Here is a 23,193-nt window from a genome sequence, read left to right as displayed (position 1 = left end):
AACTGGAATTTCAGACACTTGTTAGCTGCCATGTAGGTGTTGGGATTTGAACTCAGGTCTTCTGCAAGAACAGCCACTGTTCTTAACCACTGAGCCATCTCTTCAGCCCCAACTTTACTTTTTTTTTTAATTTTGTCTTTTTGAGACAGGGTCTCCTTGTAGCCCCAGCTGTCCTGAAACTCACTATGTAGACCAAGCTGGCCTCAAACTCACAAAGATCCTCCTGCCTCTGCCTCCCAAGTGCTGGGATTAAAGGTGTGTGCCACTGTTTTTAAAGTTTGTTTTTCCCATGGATTCAGCTTCCAGAAATCCAAGATCAGCTGGTCCGCATGGGTTTGGCCTCTGATGAAGACCCTAGCAGTGGGTGTTATGGTGCAAGCAAGTCTGGGAGCCAGAGGCCACATCTCAAGACAGGAAACCAGAGAGCAATTCAGGGGTACAGTTGCTTTGATAACAACTCACTTTCTAAAGAGCTAATTCAGAGGGCAGTGAGATGGCCCAGCAGGTAAAAGCACTTGCCTTGCAAGCCTGGTGACCTAGTTAACTTTAATCCCTAGAATCCTTGTAAAGGTTGAAGGAGAGTACCAGCTCCACAAAATTGCCCTCTAACCTCCACACATGCTTTATGGCACAGATGTACCCAACACACACACACACAATCAGTAATAGTAATAATATTTTAAAAGAACTAACTGGGGGTCCCATGAGAATTACTTTGATCCCTTCCAAGGATACTCCTGACCTAAGGATCACTGGATAACCTTTGCCTTTTATCATCACCACACTGAGGACCAAGTCTCCAACACATCGAACCCAGGATGAGGGCAGGGACATAGCCAGACCATAGCAGAGGACACAGCTTGACCTCTGTGAGGTCTTGGTGGCTTGGACTATGGCAGTCACAGTGGAGGTATTGTCAAGTGGTCTTATAAAGGACATAATTTGAAGGTAGAGCTGATTCTGTTTGCTGACGTGTTATTAAGGTGTGTGAGACAGAAAGAGGTCTCAGCACTTGGGCCTGAGTGATTGTTAAGGGCAGAGTACCTACCCACTGCTGGGGAAGAGTGTGTACACCAAAGCATCACTGAGAGGTGATGGAGCTCGGCTGGGGACCTTAGCCTCTAAGATCTTGAGCTGTCCTGTGGACACCCAAGTATGGGGATGGATGTATGAACCAAACCAAGCCCTGGGCTGCAGAAGCAAACATGTAAGTCATCCATGTGGGTACCATATGTGCACTCACAGCTATGAAACTAGACAGGAAAGGGGGGCAGGCCTGACCCTGGGAGCTCCAACATTTTTAGAGATTCACAGCTGCTCACAAATTTCAAAGCCACCCCCAGTGGTGTGGGGAGCTTTTGCAGTTTTGTTGGTAGTTTGGCGACCACAGGGTACTGGGGCCTCTGATTCTGACATCACTCTGAGGACCTACCATAGCCCCATCCTAATGCCTCAGCCCCTTAAGCAGGAACACGTTGGCTTCTGGCTTACAAGAGCCTGAGTCTCCTTAGGGACGCTTCCTTCTTGAAAGGTGAGTGGGTGCTGTCGGTGACACCCTCTCTCGCCTCTGGGTGTTCCTGGTTGTCTTGTTCCCTGAGTCTGAATTCTTTTCCCTAAGCGCATCCACATCCCACCGTCACAGCCTACCTGGTCTGGAAGGTTCTTGAAGCTCATGTGTAAGTCCCGCCTTTGAGCCTGCCAGTCCACTCAGACTTCTGTGAGTCGCCCTTCTCCAAACCAGCAGAACTGCTCCATAAACCTTGTCGTCTTTTGCTTGGCGTCACATCTTTCTTTTAGTGTGTTTTATGACCTTTCCACCTTGTAAACTGGAGTGTTAGTTAATTTTCTCATCGCAATATCTGACAGAAGCAGCTTAAGGAAGAGTTTAAAGTTTCAGGGAAGTTTCCCTTATGGAGGGAAGGCATGTGACACAGCTCCATGTGGCTGGAGCTGTGGATCTCTGCATGTGGTCCCCAGACCAGGAAGCAGGGAACAGAACAGAACCACATGTGGGACCAGGCTGTAACCCTGGAAACTGTGGACTCCCCTACCCTCTACCTGTGACTCCCCCTCCTCCAGCCTAGCCATACCTCCTGACAGTTCCTCAGCCTTCCAGAACAGTACCACCCGTGTACCTCTGTGTAACCTGTGCTGACACTTCTCATTCAAACCATAACAACATGAGGGGAAGGGGACTTACATGTATTGATCACCATAAACACTAATATATTTGTTTCCTATGTTGCTGTAAAGAATCTCCATGGGATTGGAGAGATGCTCAGCAGTTAAGAGCACTGACTCCTCTTGCAGAGGACCGGGGTTTGATTCCCAGCACCCACATGGCGACTAAGAACTGTCCTTAACTCTAGTTCTAGGGGAATCTGATACCCTCTTCTGACCTCTACAGCATTGCACAACATGGATGCACTCACATGCATGCAGGCAATACACTCATACACATAAATTAAAAATAATTTTAAAAAATTTTTTTGAAAGAATCTCCACAAACTCAGTAACTTGTGGCAATATGAATTTTCCTTAAAGTTTTGGAAGTCAGAGGTTCACAGTGCTCAGGGCATTGTTCCTCCTGGAAGCTCTAGGGAGCACTTTGTTCCCATCTTCTCCACCTTCTAGAAGTTTTCCTTATGCCCTGGCCTGTGACCTATTGTCCCCTCTGACTTCTGCCCCTCTTGTTTCATTTACTTTAACTCTGAGTCTGTTACAGAGACTCTCACGGTTGTGTTGGGCATGCCTGATGATCCAGGGTAATCTCCACTTCCAGATCCTTGATCACACCAGCAAAATTGCCTTTGTCATCCCAGTAGGTGTGACGGGTGCTGGGACAGGACATCTCTTTCGCCCCACCACAGCTAAGCTCCTTGAAGCTCTGCTCCTAGTGCCTCCCAAGTGAGGTGGTTAGTCCTTTTAAAAAAAAAACAAAAAACAAACTTTATTGAGAATTTCAGACATGCATATAAGGTGTTTTGATCAAATCCACGCCCACTTCCTCCCCTCCAACTCCTCCCATGTCTCCCCATCACTTTTTTCTGATAACATCATGTACTCTTTTTTTTTTTTTAATGGGGCTTTTTGCTACTCTAACATTCCCCCTTCTGAAGAGGTAACCCTAAAATCTTTTAGGGATTAGATAAGAGCTCCCAAATACTTTTGACATTTTTGGCCTTTGGAACAGAGTAGATTGCTAAGAGGCCCAAGGACATTGTGACTTTTAGCCAAGAAACTGGCTGTTTTTCTTTGGGGTCTTTTTACCCTAACTGCCTAGCCAGTTCCTACCTCCCATCTTATCACACCATCCTCTGAAGAGGTTCCCTAAATTGCTGATGGGGAATCAGGATGGAGACCACTCGGCTTCTTCCATGCTGAACCGTCAAGAATTCCAATGGACTCTGATATGAACATTTGAAATTTGCCCTGTTCTGATCTTTTTCTGGTTCCCTATCTAGAACTTGTTATTTTGTCTTTTTTTTTTTTTTTCTCCCAGAGCAGAGGACCGAACCCAGGGCCTTGCGCTTGCTAGGCAAGCGTTCTACCACTGAGCTAAATCCCCAACCCCCTCTGTCTAGAACTTATAATGCTAACTACTCTTGCCTTTACTTCTCCTTCACATCTCCTAGTCACGATTCAAGGACTTTCTTTTCCCCTTAGAGACAAGAGTTATGCAATTTGGGAGTCTTTTAGATAGACCCACTGAAGGGGTACCCCAGTTGCCTCACCCTGCGTCCCTGTGGTTAGGCCTTTTAAGCTCCTGGGAGGTGTACATGTGAGTCATGGTATGGATGAAGGGACTGGCTGAGAGAGGTTTCCCACCCATCACTTCACTTAGCCCAGTGAGGGAGCTGGGCTGGTCCCTGCAGATGACTGTCAATTTCTGAAACCTGTTTGAGCTCTGGTTGTCCACACAGCCTCTTACCCAGGATGTACAAGCGGTTCCCAACTTAGGATGATTCAAGTTGGGGTTTGCACTTTATGATGGTTCTGTGGCAGGGACCCTCCCCAGACAGAGGGAAGGCAGTGCAGTGTGGTCTGTGCCTGAGTGCAGGTACACAGCTATGCCTGTCATGACCCTGTGGCAAGCAAAATCCAGTCAGAATATATGTTACCATATATCGGAGACAGAGACTAAAGTGTTAAGGGGAACTAATGGGGGGTGTAAAGGCTGAGCTCCCCTGTGTGCAATGCGCAGACTCTGGGTAGGAGTCCAGGAGTCAGTGTTAGGGTGAATAAACTGCTTCCTGGAGGGAAAGCCACAGTCTCCCACTCTGCACAAGGCACCTGCAGAACACAGTGAGTGGAAACAGCTCTTGGACTTGTGGCTTCTGACCTTTCTTCGGGCAAGCAATTCACAGCACCACCGCAGGTCATTCATTCTTTGTTTTTCCTCTGAGAGAGGGTCTTATGCGGTCCAGACTGGCTTGAAAATATGTAGCCAAGGATGACCTTGAACTTCCGGTCCTCCTGCTTAAACTTCCCAAGTGCGTGCCCCGCCATGCCCAGATTTGTGCAGAGCTGGGAATGGAACCAGGGCTTTGCCTACAGAGCCACATCCCCGGCTCCACTGGCTCACTTTTATTGACTCCTCAAAGCCAGGCCTCCAGGTCTCATCCAGGTGAGGGAACCATATGCAGTAAAGGTAGATCACATGCAGTTGCTGAAGTATGTGCTTGTAAGGCGGTGTTGATACCTCTCCTTAGGACTTAGCCTCAGCGAAACCTCCAAGAGGTAAGAAGATGCAGCTGGTCAGCCTGTCCAGAATGGGAAAGGAATATGTCTGTCCGTCTGCCCCTGAGAGTGTCATGTGTACACAAGGCTCTCTGCTCACAAGAGGAATAAGAAAACCATAGATCTTCAAGTGGATCGTGATGTCACAATGACAAGCTAGGTTTGCTCACTGAGTTGGGTGATTCTTCAGACAGATTAAAGCAAACCCGGTTATTCCTCTTGGACTGGGGATTGTGGCTCAGTTGGTAGCAAGCTTTCCTAGCATGCATGAATCCCTGGGTTTGAGCCCCAGCTCCCTCTTCACCTTCGCTTACTTCCTGTCTGTCTTTTTCAGGAGAGGAGTTCACTGCTTCGGAAATGGTACGACTTAATGATTCAAAATAAGGATGATCTTGCCAAGATCATCACAGCCGAGAGTGTAAGTTAAGATCCTGGCTTGCTGCCCCAGTTGTCCTGGAACATTTAGAACAGCTCTAGGGAAAGCCTCTGACTTCCTGTGACTACTGTTCTAAGGCTGGAGAACACATGATCCTTTGACTAAAGATGAGGGACCAAGTCAGTACAGTGCTCAGAAGTCAGATTTGTTAAAACAGACTTTTTTGCGGCGGAGGGGGGCTGTCTTTTTGAGACAGGGTCTCCCTGTAGCTCCAGCTGTCCTGGAACTCACTATGTAGACCAGGCTGGCCTTGAACTCACAGAGATCCACCTGCCTCTGCCTCCCAAGTGCTGGGATTAAAGGCATGTGTGCGTCTTTTACCTGCATGTATGTAAGTGCACCATGAGTGTGCAGTGCCCTCAGAAGCTAGAAGATGGTGTCAGATCCCTGGAACTGGAGTTACTGATGGTTGTTAGCTGCCATGTGAGTGCTGAGAATTGAACTCAGGTCCTCTGCAAGAACAGCCATGGCTCCTAACCACTGAACTTTTCAGCCTCCGTAAAACAAGCCCCATGTGCTTTAGCATAATCTTTGCTATATGCAGAAATAGATTTTTGTTTAGAACTATATGAATTCTGATTTTTCATCATTCCAGTTTTTTCTCTTTAAATTTTTTTATTCTTTGAGAATTTCATCCATGTATATAATATATTTTTATTCTATCAACCCCACACTTTGCTCACCCAGCTCCCCTTGGAACCCCCATGTGTTCACCTCCCAATCTCACATCCTCTTTATTTTTTAATAACCACTGAGTTTGATTAGTGTTGTCCATATGCACATGGCATGGGGCCATCCAGTGGAGCTTGGGCAACCCACCAGTGGCCATACCTCCAAGAACAATTGCTCCACCTCCCCCAGCAGCTGTCCACTGTCAGTAGCTCCTCAGCTAGGGATGGGGGTTCCTGTGCCCCTCCCCCATCCATGATGGAACTTTGACTGGCTTGATCCTCTGCAGGTCTTGTGCAGTTAACCCAGCTGCTGTGATCCAGGTGTATTATTAATGTTCCATTAGTGCCTTCATAGTTAAAATAAGTGATTTTATGGGGCTGGAGAGATGGCTCAGTAGTTAATACTTGCAGTTCTTACAGGGGACCCAGGTTCAACTCCTAGCACCCACATGGTGGCTAACAGCTATCCATAACTCCAGTTACAGGGGATCTGACACCCCCATCTGGCCTCTGCAGGCATTGTATGACACGGGTACACTTACACACATGTGGGCAAAACACTCATACATATGAAAAATAAAAAGAATAAAAAGAATAAGTGATTGTCCCATGCTTTAATGTTTAGGGGTCTTAGGAGGATCTTAGAAGACACAGTGCTCTGTGTCTGCCCAGCCTTTGAGTGTGTGTCAGGGGCTCTGCAGGGTGGGGCGCACAGCCACACTCACACCAAAGCTAGAAGTTTCCCGGTAGCCTGTGAGTTTGTAATATTCTGAAAGCTGCTCTCCTCTTGCAGCCTTGAAGAATTTAAAAACACAGAGTTGCATTGTTTTGGTTTGGGTTGTTTGTTTGTTTTGGTCTTTTGCGTTTTAATTAGAAGGTAATGCCTATGTCCTTCTGATTTGATTTAGGGAAAGCCACTAAAAGAGGCCCAGGGAGAAATTATCTATTCGGCCCTTTTTCTAGAATGGTTCTCAGAGGAAGCCCGCCGTATTTACGGAGACATCATCTATACCTCTGCCAAGGAGAAGCGGGGCCTGGTCCTCAAGCAGCCCGTAGGTGTGGCTGCAGTCATCACACCGGTAGGTTGCTGGACCAGCACAGTCCAAGGGTGGGAGACAGTAGGGAGGTGGGAAACCACTTCCTCTTCCTGGTGAGCAGGTTCGCCTCTCTTGTTAGCTTTGTCAGCTGTTCTGGTTTCCTCTTTCCTTTCCTGGGTGCAGAGGTGTGTTTCTGTGTCCTCTGTGACAGTGTCAGGTACATGTGTGGGAGTGCAGGTTTGCTAATGCCCTGAAGCAGAGTGCTCTGCAGGAGGACTCGGGCTGTTCTGATCTGCCTGAGGCATCTTTGTGGCATTGCCCAGCTCCTCTGGAAAGGTCTTTGGGAGCTTGTCATTTTTCAGTAGACTTCAGAGGGGACTTTTTGATTTGTACCGTCTTTGGAAACCCATTATGTTTACTTTGTGGTTGTCATCAATAGCAAAGTGTTTGGCTCCTGTGGCCAGGCACTGGGCCAGATGTAAGAAGTAAGAGGCTGCCTCTACCTGGATGGGTCTGCCGAGATGTGATGGGCACCAGCTTCCTCTCTGTGGCCCTTCCTGGACTCTTCCTAGGCCCTACTAACTACCCTCCAGGGTCTGCCTGCTGGTCTGCAGACTGCTGTTCTTCCTGCCCGGCACGGGTTCTGGTAGAGTCCTCCTTCCCAGGACTCACAAGGCCTGCCCTGAAGCTCATTATTTACTGATCATGTGATCTTGGGCAAGTTACTTAACTGTGCTGCCCTCAGTTTCCCCAAACCTGTAAAGGAGAATTATAAAACTGCCTTCCTTAAGCTTTTATAAAGATTTAGTTACTTGGAGGGTGTTTGTTTGGTGGGTTTTTGTTTTTTGGTTTTTTTTTTGGTTTTTTTTTTTTCTGTCTTTTTGAGACAGGGTCTCCCTGTAGCCCCAGCCGGCCTGGAACCCACTGTGGAGACCAGGCTGGCCTCGAACTCACAGAGATCTACCTGCCTCTGCCTCCTGAGTTCTGGGATTAAAGGCGGCCAGGTTTTGGGTTTTTTGAGTCAGGATTTCCCCGTAGCCCCAGCTAACCTAGAACTCACTATGTACACCAGGCTGACCTTGTACGCACAGAGATCCACCTGCCTTTGCCTCCTGAGTACTGGGATTAAAGGCGTGTCCCACCATGCCTGGGCCTTAATTGGAGCTTTAAAGTGCTTAGGATAATCCCCAATACAGAATGAGCACTATATGAGAATTTGTAAAAATAAAAGTTGTCAAGGAACTGGAGAGGTGACTCAGCAATTAAGAGCTCTTGCTGTTCTTCCAGAGGACCCAAGTTCGGTGCCAGCACCCATGTCTGGTGGCTCACAGCCCTTGTAACTCCAGCTCCAGGGGATCTGATGCCCTCTTCTGGCTTCCCAGGGCACCTGAACACGTGATATGTGCATATACGCATATACAAATAAAAGTAAAAATAAGTTGTCATAGATCTGTGGGTGTCTGTTCCCCATAAATATGTGTATAGAGGGAAGTCAGTCATCTTGACCTTTTTCAAAATCATTCCACCAGCATTTCTCCAGAGGACCACAGGTCATTTCCAGCTTATAAATAAAGTTTTATTGGTACACACCGTGTGCATTTGTGAGCCAGTTTTTCCAAGACAACTGCAGCTATGCAGAGTTGTGACAGAAACTGTACATCCCACTGAAGATGGCCCTCACCAAACACCTATATGGGTCTGTATGGGCTGGTGATCAAGATGGCCCTCACTGAACACCTGGGTCTATATGGTTTGGTGCTGTATGGAGCTCCCAGACTGTCCTATCTCTGTGAGCCTTGACCTGACTCCTCAAGCTGGCTGGGGTCAGGTGTTGTGAGAGCTCACTGGAGAGCAGCAAACAGGTTTGCCATGGGTTGTGCAATGGAACTGTGACGGGCTGTTGCCCTGCTTTGTCTCGGATCTGGAGGCAAACCTCACTCTCATCCTCCCTCTGCTCCTACAGTGGAATTTTCCCAGTGCCATGATCACCCGGAAGGTGGGGGCCGCGCTGGCAGCCGGCTGCACAGTGGTGGTGAAACCCGCCGAAGACACACCCTACTCGGCGCTGGCCCTGGCCCAGGTGAGCCTCCCTCTGTGTTTGTGCAGAGCCAGCTGGGTCCACAAGTGGATGTTCTTTGGGGACTGGAAGAAGCAGTTTTGGACTTCTCCTATCGCATGCAGAGCACCCTGCCTTAGTCTCCCAGCAACTCCTCTAAGCCACGTGATGCTCTTTTTAGAGAAAAACAAAGGGAATTTTCAGATACCCATGAGCCACGTTTTTTGATACCCTAAAAGTGATATTGATCCATCATCATCTTTAATTGCACTAAAATGTTGTTTTCCATATGTAGGACCTTTCTTTTTTATTAGCTTCTTCTCTGTCTCCCTCCCTCCCTCCTTCCTTTGAGACTCGCAGTCTGATCATTTATTTGTTCTGCTCAAAGGTGTTGTTTTTCCCGGACTCTTGGCAGTCCTTTCCTGGCATTTCTCTTTGGCTTCCTTCATTCTCTTGGCCAGAAGTTTGGCAGCTTCTGTGGGCTCTGCCTCGTCTTTGTGCTATGTTGTTTCTTCAGAGCTGCACATTGGCGTGTGTGCTGCAGGGTGTGTGGAGTAGCAAGACACTGAATCTTGGGCGCTTTGGTCCTGGCCTTCTTACCTTTGTTCAAGGGCTTTGTGGTCAGTATTGGCAGACATCATCTTTTTAGAGAGACTGAAAAGTTCATGGATTCTGATGGCTCTTTGGGGCCCTAACCACCAAGATGCAGTGGTATCTGTCAGTCCAGGAATGTCCCTTCTCTCCTTTTGTTACATAACCAAGTTGAGAACACTCAGATTGATACCCACGATGCATCCTGGGCAGACCTGCACCTTCTCTGTCCAGTCTTCCTTGGCCTATAAGAACGTCCCTTACTCAGTAGCAAGCACACTCTGCTGTGGGTCAAGGAAAAGCCTTGTTTGCCATTCCCACCACTGAGTAGGACCACATCCTTCCATTCGTCACCCAGAGCATCAGCAGCCACTTCGGTGACCCTGAGCTTCTCACAGAAGTGCTGAGTTTGTGTTCACTGTCCACGTCAGTGAGTTCCTCACAACCAGTGGCCACGAAGGATTCAGCTTCGACGCCCTCGGAGGTGCTGACTGAAGAGCAGCCTTGAGCTTCGTCTTCCCTCCCTGACCGCACTTTAGTCTGCGTTGGGTCGGATCTCACTTCTGTTTGACTCTCGAGGATGGCTTCTCACCTCACTTGGGGTAAAATAGAGATTTCCTGCAGTGGCCTCAAGGCCCTGCATTGCCTCCCCAGCTCCAGTGCCCTCTGCCTTGTTCTCAGTCTAGAGCCCGCACTTTTGCTGGAGCCGCTCTGGCTTCTCTCATTCTCGGGTCCCCCCAGCCTCTCCCTCAGCTCGGGCATTAAACTGGCTTTTCCCTCTGGGCCCCTCTTCCCTGGATATGCCCAGGACTCGCTCTACCATGCCTTTTAAATTTTATTTGGTGTGCGTGTGTGTATGTGTGTGCATGAGCCCGCACTCATGTGTATGATGTACGTGGGGAGGGGTGCATGTCCCATGGCACTCGTGTAGAGGTCAAAGGACAACTTTGTGAAGCTGTTCCTCTCCATCCATCTTTATGTGGATTCCAGGTTCAAACGCAGGCTGCCAGGCTTGCTCAAGTGCCTTTACCCACTGAGCCACCGCCAGCCTTCTCCATGTCCTTATGCTTTGTGCTTACAGAAATAAAGAGAGGCTCCAGCACGTGCTTCACACTCAACCTCCCCTGCCATCAGTGAGGAAGCAGTGGATGGGTTTTCTCAGAAGTGCCCCATTGGCATATCGGTTATTTTGAGCCACAGCTGCTCAAGGAAGGGCCACATCACAAATGGCCGTGTGTCCTGAGGTTTCCCACCTGTGGCAAGGCAAGGTCTCCCTTCGCACGCTAAGGGCTAGAAGGGACTGGGCACCAAAGACTCACATGTGGGACTTCAGGCTGGAGCTGTCAGACCGTGAGATAGTTGTTTCAGGCTTTGCAGCCCCTGTGCCTCTTTGAAGCATCCCTAGAACTGTCCAGTCATTCCTTCACATGTTTATTGTTCTTTGTCTAAAAAGCAGGAATGCACAAGGCTGTGGTCACTTTTTCAGATTTTACTCTCGTGAAGGTCACCATGTGCATATAAGTCGACTACAGCTTTTATGCTTTTATCTTGCTAATTAATGTTTATATTTACTAGGCTCCTGCTTCCAGCCAAAGAATTCATATAAGAGTAAACAGGTCTTTAATCCCAACTACTCGAGAGGCCGAGGATGAAGAATTGAATGTTCAAGGCCAACCTGGGCAACGTAACCACTACAGTGATTTGCATGTGAAAGTGCCCAGCAGGCTTGTGTGTTTGAACACATGGTCCCCACTGGCAGAGCTGTCCTTGAAGGCTGTGGAGCCTTGGGAAGTTTAGGGACCTCCCTGGAAGAAATGGGTCACTGGACATGGGCCTTGAGGTTTCCTAGCCTGGCTCCACGTCCTGTCCGCTCTATTTTCCTACGGACACAATATGACCAGCTGCCTCACTCTCCTGAACACATGCCTTCCCCACCACAGTGGACTGCGACTCTTCCTAAACCATAGGCCATTCCTCATGTCTCAAAATAAAATGTAAAAACCAGATCAGGAGATACAGCTCCTATCTACATCTGGTAGAGTGCTTGTTTAGCATGCCTGAGGCCCTGCATTTAATTCAGTAACACACCATACACACAACAGAAAAACAAGCAGTAATACCAGACTTGCTTCCACCAGAAGCCAGGTGGTTTGCTCACTACCAGCACTTAGGTTACACCTCTCTACTCAGTTGGTTCTGTACGTTTGTGTTAGCCAGCTTTCTGTCACTGTAATGAAATGCCTGAGATAACAGCTAATGAAGAGAAAAGGTCTGTTTTGGCCCATCGTTTTAGAGGTTCCAGGCCATGGTTTGTTGGTTTGAGCCTGTGGTGAGGCAGCACATCGTGGTGGGAATGGTGTGGTGGAGCAGAGCCTTTCGCCCCACAGCCAGGAAGCAGAAGAAAGGAAGGCACCCCAGGTCCACAGTGCCCTTTGGAGGTGTGTGGTGCTGTGACCAAGCACCTGACAAAAGCCTGGAAGGAAGGCTTTGTTTGGGCTCATGGTTTTTGGGGATGCAGTCCATCATGGTGGCAGGATATGAGCTGGCTGGTCCACAGTGTCTGCCATCAGGAGGCTGAGTGAAATAGACACAGTGCTCTGCTGAGTTCCTTCTTTGCTTTACCCTTTTGGTTCAGTCTGGGGACCCCAGCCCACGGGGGTGGTGCCGTCCTCAGTCCAGGGGGCTCTTGGGTGCTCAGCCTAACCTCTCCTGGGTTATCCCAGACACCGTCATATCACAGTGAAGATTTATCACCACAGGGAGCCTGCGTCCAATGACTGACATAAAGGCCCACACACACCACCACACCCGAAACCCCACCACTGGGGAGGCCAAGGCAGAAGGATCAGAAGCTCCATGTTTACCTGGGAGGATCCTGTCTCCAAAGAAACAAACAGAAGGCCTCCCACTAGACCCTTCCTGCCCTTAGGCCCCACCTCCCAGTAGGGCCCCCCCCACGACACCCCATCTCCACTTCCCAACAGTAAAGAACGAAAGTCAGACCTTGAACTCGTTGACATTTTGAGGACGTTCAGAAACAGCAGCAATATTTGCAGTATCCGCAATACCTTAGCAGATTCCCAGGCCCAGGGAATGATGTTTCTAGATCTGTGCCCATTATGGCTTATAAAATAGTTTGGCTGGGTATAAAGTTCTGACTCACATTCTGTTTACCTAAAGCTCTTAAATGGGTTTTCCGTGTTCTGATGTAATGTTGCTTTTGAAAATGTTCAAGTTTTGGACTGGAGAGATGGCTCAGCAGTTAAGAGCACCGACTGCTCTTGCAGAGGACCCAGATTCAGTTTCTAGCACTGACATGGTGGCTAACAACTTTCTGTAATCTGACACCTTCTTGGGCCCTGCAGGCATTGCATGACAGGTGTACTTATGTACATATGGTCAAAACACTGATACACACAGCAGTAGAATCTTTTAGAAAGATGGTCAGGAGTCTCCGTGGCGTGGTGTGCTTCAGCATCTCTGGAGTCCATGCACTGCCCCTTCTTACACCGTATCTTGGGTCCTTTTCATCATCTCCTGTTATAACGGTCTCTTCACTGAGGCTGCGCTGTGCCTACTCCTCAGGTGCTTGTAGCTTAGACATCGTTTCTCTTTTTTTCTCTCCCAGTTCTTCTGTTACCACATTTCTGGGTCATTCCAGCTCTGACTCTGGTTGCATCTGTGATTGTCAGAGTAGCCCACTCGGGGCCCGCGGTTGTGCTTTGGGTCCATTGGACCTGTACCGTGGTCTGCCTCCTCACGGTGCCGACCCCGCATCCGGGTCTTATCACCAGAAGAGGCGCCTTCACCCACTTGTAATCTCTGGCTGGCAGGGAAACTTGGCTGCTTGGTCTTCTGATAGATGCTGTTGCTAATGTTTGGTTTTATTTTGGCTTGCTTGTTTTAATTTTCTGGGTAACATACAATGAACTGGGTTTCATAGTTATTGTTTTTATGAGGAGATTTAGAGAAATTAATGGAACTTGGGAGGCAGAGGCAGGTGAATCTCTGTGTGTTACAGGCCAGCCTACATAGCATGTTTAGGCCAACCTGTCTCATAAACGAAGTGAAAAGCAAAACCACCCTCTGTTATAGTACTGCAGTGCTCTCAGTGCTAGGGAGGCTGAGGCAGGAGGATGGCCACTAGTTTGAAGCCAACAAGGACTACAGATGGAGGTCCTGGGTCAAAACTTTCAAAAATTCAGGGTATGTCTTTTCCAAAGAACTACCCAATTCCCAGGGCAGGTGCCAGGGGGTCAGGAGCCACTCTTACCCCAACTCCTGTCCTTGGCTGAGCTTTTCCTGTCTACACCACCCTTCCTCAGCTCTGCCCTGGAAGTGAACTAGGCGGCCCTGCCTCCCTGGTTCTTACTGAATGCCCGTTGCACTCCCAACCCTGGAGGTGACCACTGAGCCGAAACCTGTTCTTGAAATTTGTTTTGGAATTTTCTTTGCAAAGAAACTCAAGGTTTATCATTTGGCTGTTTGAACAGAGGTGGCAATGAAACTCTTGCCCTAAGATTTTTTATTTAGTTAGCATTAATGTCGATATTTAATTTATATGTGTGTATTTATTTAGGGGGCTCGGAGTGCAGCCCAAGCTGTTCTTGGTAGAGTGTGTGCTTAGCCAAGTGAACCCATGGGCTTAATCCTTAACTCCTAAAAGGAAAAAAAGTAAGAAAAATAATAACAGAGGTGGCAATGAAACTCTTGCCCTAAGATTTTTTATTTAGTTAGCATTAATGTCGATATTTAATTTATATGTGTGTATTTATTTAGGGGGCTCGGAGTGCAGCCCAAGCTGTTCTTGGTAGAGTGTGTGCTTAGCCAAGTGAACCCATGGGCTTAATCCTTAACTCCTAAAAGGAAAAAAAGTAAGAAAAATAATATACATGTACAGAGAGAGAGAGAGAGAGAGAGAGAGAGAGAGAGAGAGAAAGATTTATTAGTTCTGATATTTCTACTTATTTATTTTAGGTGTATAAATGTTTTGCCTGCATGTATGTCAGTGCACCACATGTGTGCAGTGCCCTTAGAGGCCAGAAGAGAACTTCAGATCCCCTGAAACTGGAGTTACGGTTAGCTCCCATGTGGGAGCTGGGAATCAAACCTGGGCCCTCTGCAAGAGCAGCCAGTGCTCTTAACCACTGAGACATCTCTCTAGCCCTCTTTTGTTTTGTTTTGTTTTTTGAGATGGGGTGTCCCTGTAGCCTCAGCTGGCCTAGAACTCATTATGTAGACCAGTCTGGCCTACATCTCACAGAGATCTGCCTGCCTCTGACCCCTGAGTGCTGGGATTGAATGCTGGGATTCTGGGATTAAGGATGTGTGCCACTATGCCCAGCTAATATACATTTTTGAGACAGGATTTCAGGTAGCCCACAATGACTTTGAATTCACTGTGTAACTGAGGATGACCTTGAACTCCTGATCCTCCTGCCTCTACTTCCCAAGTGCTGGAATTACACGCATGCACTGCCACACCTGGCTCTGTAAATATATTTTCACTCTGTCTCCAAGGTCAACGTCTATCTCTACCTTACATTTTGATTGAACTATTTATTTCTGATTCTGCTTGCTTTGTTTTTCAGTTACACATCTTGTCACATGTTTGCTGTTTCTCTTTACAGCTTGCAAACCAGGCAGGAATCCCCTCAGGTGTCTACAATGTCATTCCTTGCTCTAGATCCAAGGCCAAGGATGTGGGCGAGGCCCTGTGCACAGATCCACTAGTTTCCAAGATTTCCTTCACAGGCTCCACAGCAACAGGAAAGGTAAGCAGCCTACGGAAAGAGAACAAGCATCAATTACAGGTTTCTATTATACAGTATGGAAATACTGTTTTATCTTGATGGCCATTTTATACAGATTTTCCAGCAGTGGTAAAAGCTGTAGTAGTGTGTGTGTGTGTGTGTGTGTGTGTGTGTGTGTGTGTGTGAAGGAAGCAGAATTTACTCGTGTATGAGTGTATTATTGTGTGTAAGTGCACCCATGTCACGCAGTGCCCACAGAGGTCAGAAGAAAGCATCAGAACCCCTAGAACTGGAGTTAAGAACAGTTGTTAGCTGCCATGCGAGTGCTGCAAATCAAACCCAGGTCCTCTGCAAGAGCAGTCAGTGCTTTTAACCTCTGTGCCATCTCTCCGTCCCCAGGAAACAGAATTTATTGGCTAGCCAGGGCAAAGGTCTGGAAGGTCCAGTCACATTTATTGGTGTTGTTTGGGGGTTTCTTTGAGGCAGAGTCGCACATATCCCAGGCTGGCCTTGAACTCATTAAGTAGCTAAGGATGACCTTGAACTTCTGATCCTCCTGCCTTCCCTGTGCTGGGATTATAAGCCTGCACCACTTTGCTTAACTGATACAGTGCTGGAGATCAGGGCCAAGGTTTGGGGCATGCCCGGCAAGGACTGCACCAGTTGAACCACAGCCCCAGCCCTGGGCCAACCCATTTTAACCCTGGAAAGCTGGGTCCTGAGGGCCAGCAAGGGAATTGAGCGGGAAGTCACGTTGAGAATGGACCTGGGGATGGGGCGATGGCTCAGTCAGTGTGCTCACTGTACAAGCCTGAGGACCTACGTTCAGTCCCCAAGAGCAACGTCGAGAGCTGGGTGGCGCACACCTGCAACCCTAGTGCTGGGGAGACCAAAGCAGGAGGATCTGCAGGGCTCGCCATCCAGCCCGTCAGCGGCATTGGTGAACCCCTGGTTCAGCGGGCCCCTGCCTCAAAGAATAAAGGAGCTGCAGGGTGAGTCAGCACTTAAGGGCACTCACTTCTCCTCCAGGGGACCTGGGTTGGGTTTCTAGCACCCATTGGGCAGCCCACAACTACCTGTAACTCCAGTTCTGGGGAATTCAAAGCCCTCTGGCCCCTGTGGGCACTAGCACACATGTGATGCACATAAATAAAAATAAATCATAAAAAAATAGAGAGTTTTGAGGAAGACACCCTACTTGAACCTCTAACCTCCCTGCACATGCACACATATGTGCACACGTGTGCATACATAGATACACAAAAGAGGAGACATGAGTTCATGTGGTTCTTCGGGGGCCTTGCTGGCCAAAGCCAGTGGCTGGCTGTCACTGTGCAAACAGTAACACCCTGGAAGTTGACTTTGTGCTCACAGTGGTCCCTCTGTACCCTCCCCCACAGATCCTGCTGCACCACGCAGCGAACTCTGTGAAGCGCGTCTCCATGGAGCTGGGCGGCCTCGCTCCGTTCATTGTCTTTGACAGCGCCAACGTGGACCAGGCTGTTGCAGGGGCGATGGCATCTAAATTCAGGAACACCGGACAGGTGAGTCGTGCAGTGTTTTAGCACTGGGGTGACGGTAGGTGTATGTGCTTAACAAAGGTCCTTCCACCGTCACCGCCTTGCCTCTCTCCCGAGGTTCTTTAATCATTTGTTTCTTCACTCCTTTGAGCGAGCGTTCGGTGAGTGCTTGCTCCCATGCACTAGCCAGGCTTGGAGAGTCTGAAGAGAAGGAAGGCTGAGGTGGTCTCCTGCAGAGCTGCCTGAATTGCTGATGTCTTTTTTTCTTTCAAAGATTTATTTTTATTTTGTCTGCATGGATGTATGTGTACCATGTGTATTCCTTGTGTGCCCAGACCCAGAAGTGGGTGTCTGAGCCCTCAGAGCTGGAGTGATAGGTGTTTGTCACCCACCATCTGGTGCGGGAACTGAACCTGGTTCTCTGGAGTGATAGATGTCTGTCACCTACCATCTGGTGCTGGGACTGAACCTGGTCCTCTGCAAGAGCAGCCGGTGCTCTTAACCACTGAGCATCTCTGTAGCTGCCTGATGTCTTAACGCGTATGTCTCTGTGTGTGTTGTATGTGTATGATGTGTACACGTGTGTATGCATGCGTGCTTGCAGGTCCACACACATTTTATGCACAGGACGAAGTCTGGCGTCCTGCTCTCTTACCCTCTGTTCTTACTCCTTTGAGGCGAAGTCTCTGACTGAACTTGGGACTTGCCATTTTCTCAGTGTGGCTGGCAGCCAGCAAACTCTAGATGTCCTTCTGTCTCTGCTCCCTGAACCCCCAGCGCTGGGGTTCGAGTCCTCTGCAGCCATGCCCAGCTTGAATCTTACTGTTTTCCTGGTTCTCAGTGGTCTTTCCTGAACCAAGAGAGTCAAATCCTTAGCGGTGAGATAGCCTTCAGCGGTTAGGCCTGAGGTCCCCTGCCACGTGGAAAGGAAGGTAGAAAGTATCAGAAAACTCAAACCTGACTCCTGGGCCTCTCCCTTCCTGAGGTGGGGGCATGGTATCCGGGGCACGTGGACAGACAGCAGGTGTAGTGGTGCATGTGCCCAGACCATGTGCATTTGTCCATGTGGGTGGGAGGCTGTGCTCATATCTACCTAGAAGTCCTGAAACATTAGATCTGATGGGACCTTCCAAGACTTCTGATATACACCTTGAATTTGCAGGTGAGAAACTGAAACTTGAAAGGCTGATAGAAACTAGAAAGAATGACCTGGGTTGTTCTTGGAGAGCTGGTGCTGTGAGCCAGGGGTCCCATTTTCTTTGTCTTCCAAACTGCTGCCAGGAGCCCGGTGTCTTAAAGCATCTTCTTAAGCAGCTAAGTATCAAAAGCATAATCAACATGCCCAAAATTCTTATTTCTTCTTTAAAAAAATATTTTAGGGGCTGGAGAGATGGCTCAGCAATTAAGAACACTGACTGTTCTTGCAGAAGACCCCAGGGGTGAATCCTAGTACCCACATGGCAGCTAACAACTGTCCATAACTCCTGGTCAAGGGACCTGACAGTCTCTCTGGGCATTGCATGACACAGGTGTGCTAACCTACATGCAGGCAATATACACATACACATAAAATAAAAAAATAATAAAATATTTTTAAAATTTTTATTATATTTTTATTTTATGTGTATGAGTATATTGCTTATATGTATATAAGTGCACCTGTGTCATGCAGTGTCCATGGAGGTCAGAAGAGGGGATTGGATCCCCTCGAACTGGAGTTATGGACAGTTGTTAGCTGCCATGTGGATGCTAGGAACAAAATCCCAGTTCTTTGCAAGAACAGGCAGTGTTCTTAACCGCTGAGTCATCTCTCCAACCCGTCATTTCTTTATTTGAGGCAGGGTCTCCCTTTGTAGCCCAGGCTGGCCTTGAACTTTCTCTGTAGCACATGCTGGTGAAGAATTCATGCCTCCTGGCATTACAGGGTGTTCTGGTTTGTTCCTCATTGCTGTGACAAAACACTCTGACCACTACCAACTTGGGGAGGAAAGGGTTTATTTGTCTTACATCTCCCAGGTCGCAGCTCATCATGGAGCCCAAGGTAGGAACTCAGGGCAGGAACCTGGAGGCAGGAGCTGGAGCACAGGCCATGGAGGAATGCTGCTTACTGGCCCCTGCTTAGCCTGCTTTCTTATGCAACACAGGCCCACCTGCCCAGGGGTGGCACCACCCACAGTGGGCTGGGCCCTCCCACATCACTCATCAAGAAGATGCCCTTCAGACATGGCCACAGGCCAGTCCAATAGAGGCAATTCCCCAATTGAGGCTCCCTCAACCCAGGTGTGTCAAGTTGACACTAAAGCTATCCAGCACACAGGGCATGTGCCACTATGCCTAGCCTAATAAGCAAATGCTTATTTAAATGTGTTCCTGAAATAAATGGCCTCAGAAGATTGGGTATGAAACTAATGTTGTATGGGATTCTCCATTCGTTTCACCCTCATTTGAAACTTCTGTAGTTATTTTTTCCATTTTCACATTGCGTGAATAATTTCTTTCTTTAGAAATAGGAATATGTGGGGCTAGAGAGGTGGTTCAGTGTAAGAACACCGGCCGCTCTTGGAGAGAACCTGGGTTCAGTTCCCAGCACCCACATGGTGGCTAACAACTGTCCTAACTCCAGTTTCAGGGGATCTAATGCTCTCTTCTGGCATGACACGGGTGCACTTACATACATATAAGCAATACAATCATCCAGGTGGGATGGCGCTTACCTTTAATCCCAACCCTTGAGAGGCAGAGGCAGGTGAGTCTCTGAGATTGAGACCAGCCTAGTCTACCTAGTGAGTTCCAGGCCAGCTATGGGTACAGGGAGACCCTCTCAAAAAAAGGAAACCAAAATAAGTAATAAATAAATAAATAAAGTCAAAAATTAAAAACAGAAATAGGAATATTTCTTTTTGACAAACACAAAATGTCAACACTCAGAGCTCTATTATGGAGCTGCAGCTTTGAGGTGTTGTTTTTAATGCCTAGGACACAGTTATATATACTCACTTCTATTGGAAAACAATAGGATAAAAGAAAATTTATCAGTGATTACATTGTATTTTATCATTTTAAAATAGGAGATCTGCTCTGTGAGTTTGAGGCCAGCCTGGTCACCATAGTGAATCCAGGCCAGCTGTGGCTGCAGGGAGACCCTGTGTCAGAGAGACCAAAAAAAAAAAAAAAAAGGAGAGAGAGATCTGATTAGATAGAAAATAAGCAAGAATCTTCTCAGTAATTTAGCCTGACATGGAAAAAGGGTCTTTTTGAAAGATTTTGTTTTCAATTGTGTGTATACATATGTGTTTGTGTGGGTTTGTGTATGTGAGTGCAGTGCCTGCTGTTAGGGTCCGTGACTCGGTGGGTCTCTTCAGGAGAACAAATGCACAAGTATGGAGATGCAAAAATCAAGCAGAGTTTTATTAAACCAGCTAGCTGGGGCCGACCGTCCTTCCAAGATACGCAGGTCTGGTTGGAGCAATCGACCCTGAGGCAATTTCAGGTAAAGATTATATAGGTTCCCACAACCGTTACACAAAAGCCCGCGCTTATACGACTAATAGTTTCAAAGCAGGCATTTCACAAACCAATAACTTCAAAACAAGAAAAATGTTACAACTCCCTTCAGGTGTCTCAATCGGGGAGGGATGGGTGGCACAGCCCTTCCCTGTTATCTTGTGTAAGCAGACATGCCTACATGACACGACACAGATCAGACAGGTCAGGCTCCGGGGGCTGCAGCACTTGCCCCTATCTCCGGATGCCTGTGTCTCCAGTTGAGTTAATTGGTTACAAGCAGTAAATTCAAACAAGTAAATTCAAGCAGTAAATTCAGACAAACAGTAAATTCCTCTTTCCCTAACACCTGCAGAGGTTTGTGTGTGTGTGCATTGCCTGCAGAGACAGAAGAGGGCGTTGGATCCCCTGGAGCTGGAGTTATAGACAGCTGTGGGTCACCCGACATGGGTGCAAGAACCCAGCTCAGGTCCTCTGTCAGAGCGCCCGCCAGCCGTGAGCTCCTAGCCACCCAGCCAACTCTCCAGCCCTGAAAGAAGGGTCATGTGTCCATTTTGGGGTTTTTTTGTTTGTTTGTTTGTTTTGTCTTTTTTGAGACAGGGTCTCCCTGTAGCCCTCGCTATCCTGGAACTCACTATGTAGACCAGGCTGGCCTCGAACTCACAAAGATCTGCCTGCCTCTGCCTCCCAGTGCTGGGATTAAAGGTTTTTTAAACAATAGAGCCGACCACATGCTCAGAAGGTCTGAGCTGGGGGATGTGAGTTGGCGTTTGAGCTTATCCTTCATCCCCTGCTCTGCTGTGGCGACACATGGCTGCGGCTCAGGAAGGTCCCAGGCGTCTCACCTTTACCCCGTCGTTCTTTTTTTTTTTATGATTTTTATCTTATGTGTATGAGTGTATTGTCTGCATGTATGTGAGTGCACCCATGTCATGCAGTGTTGTGGAGGTCAGAAGAGGGCTTCGGATTCCCCTGGAACTGGAGTCAAAGACAGTTCGTAGCCGCCATGTGGGTGCTGGGAATCAAACCCGGGTCCTCTGCAACAGCAGTCAGTGCTCTTAACCGCTGAGCCATCTCTCCAGCTCCTACCTGTTGTTTTCTAATAGCACGTTGAGCTGGGTTCGTCCCACTTTGCTGTGCCGCTTTTGCTTATGTGGTTTGGCTCTTTTGTATTTGGTTTTTTCATTCACACAACTTGTTTTTTATTACTTTTTAATTTTATGTGCATGAGTGTATTGCTTGCATGTGTGTGAGTGCACCCATGTCGTGCAGTGCCCATGGGGGTCAGAATAGGGTATTGGATCCCCTGGAACTGGAGTTATGGATGGTTGTTAGCTGCCATGTGGGTGCTGGGAATTGAACCTGGGTCGTCTGCAAGAGCAGCCAGTGCCTGTAATTGCTGAGTCATCTCTCCAGCCCCTACAAATATGTTTAAAAAACTAAAACTAAGTGTAGATTTTTTGTCTTCTGTCTAGACGTGCGTTTGCTCAAATAGATTCCTGGTGCAGCAGAGCGTCCACGACACCTTTGTGAAGAAATTTGCTGAAGCAATGCGCGAGAGCCTGCGTGTAGGTAACGGATTCGAGGAGGGGACAACTCAAGGCCCGTTAATTAACGAGAAAGCAGTAGAGAAGGTAAGTCGGCTTTATCGTCTGTGTTAAGGAACATTTGCGGCTTTGGTATCGAAAGCTTAGCTAAACAAAGGCCCTTTTGGAAACAATGGGGAGACGTAGACAGGAAAACAAAGGTAAATTTCTACCAGTCTGTATGACTGGGTGGTGGCGGGACGCAGGCTTCCCAGCTCCATGGTTACTGACAGCCTGACCAGCCTTCAGGTCTGCTGCCCTTCTGAGGTTCCTGTCTTAGTGGTGCTCCGTCTTCCCTTGACAGTCAGATGTGCTCTGGAGGATCTTGAGGAGGACTCCCAGTGGAGGTGCATAGAATAACAGGCCAAGCTTGAGATTGGGGTGGCAAGGGAGGCTACTTTTGGGAATGGTTTGTTTGAGAAGAGAGCCGCAGTCTTGGGGACTAGTGAGGTGAGATTTCTTTGTTCTGTTCTTTTTTTGCTTGGCTTCCACTTCTTTTTTAAAAAATCACATTTATTTATGTAGTGTCTGTGTGTGTGTGGGCAAACACATGCCATAGGAAGGGTGTGGAGGTCAGAGAACAACTTACTGAGTCAGTTCTTTCCTTCTACCATGGGAGTCCCAGGGATTGAACTCGGGTTGTCAGGCTTGGCAGCAAGCACCTCTCCTCACTGAGCCATCTCGCCAGCCCTGGTTTCCTTTTTAAATTAGTATCAAAGTTAGGGGCTTCATCAGGACGTTTTCATACATACATTTCATCAGACTTTGTTCTTAGCCCCTCCCCCATGGAGGGTGCCCTCCCCTCCTCCCAGCTCTCCTCTTGCTGGTCCCTTTCCCCTCCCTAGTAGTCCCCTCTCCACACCTTCATATCACATATACTCCATGACTGTTCTACTATAGTAGAGATTCTTTACAAGAAATGGCTCATGGCTAAGAGTACCTACTGCTCTGGTAGGGCAGGTGTCACCAGAAGCATCTGACCCCCCTGGAGCTGGAGTTAACAGGTGCTTATCAGCCATCCAGTGTGGGTGCTGGGAGCCAAACTTGGGTCCCCTGCGAGAGCAGTCAGCATTCTTATCCCTGAGCCATCTCTCCAGCCGCCGTGTAATGTCATTTGATTGCATGGTTTTCTCTTAAGCTTGATTTGATCTTGTGTTATTGTGTTCGTCACAGCCCTCGGAGCAGTAGACTATACCACACAAACACACACACACACACACACAATTCATCACAGTCCTTAGAGCTGTAGACTATACCACACACGAACACACACACACACACACACACACCAAATACAGG

The 23,193-nt window shown here is 48.1% G+C and overlaps 1 protein-coding gene and 1 pseudogene across 1 annotated transcript in view; one reads left to right on the top strand and one right to left on the bottom strand.

The window, feature by feature from the left end:
- The window catches only part of Aldh5a1 (aldehyde dehydrogenase 5 family member A1), a 38,892-nt gene that overhangs the window by 6,412 nt on the left and 9,287 nt on the right, over nt 1-23,193 (top strand). Inside the window, exons 3-8 of the mRNA XM_008847104.2 lie at nt 5,075-5,158; nt 6,756-6,926; nt 8,848-8,964; nt 15,162-15,305; nt 16,685-16,828; nt 21,784-21,942. Coding sequence (XP_008845326.1) covers nt 5,075-5,158; nt 6,756-6,926; nt 8,848-8,964; nt 15,162-15,305; nt 16,685-16,828; nt 21,784-21,942 — 819 coding nt within the window. The remainder of the gene's footprint in view (nt 1-5,074; nt 5,159-6,755; nt 6,927-8,847; nt 8,965-15,161; nt 15,306-16,684; nt 16,829-21,783; nt 21,943-23,193) is intronic.
- LOC103745188 lies at nt 9,306-13,308 on the bottom strand (annotated as a pseudogene).

This window comes from Nannospalax galili, unplaced genomic scaffold, assembly GCF_000622305.1.
Source record: "Nannospalax galili isolate Female #2095 unplaced genomic scaffold, S.galili_v1.0 scaffold503, whole genome shotgun sequence".
NCBI classification, from domain to species: domain Eukaryota; kingdom Metazoa; phylum Chordata; class Mammalia; order Rodentia; family Spalacidae; genus Nannospalax; species Nannospalax galili.
This window is presented reverse-complemented; position numbering and strand designations above follow the sequence as displayed.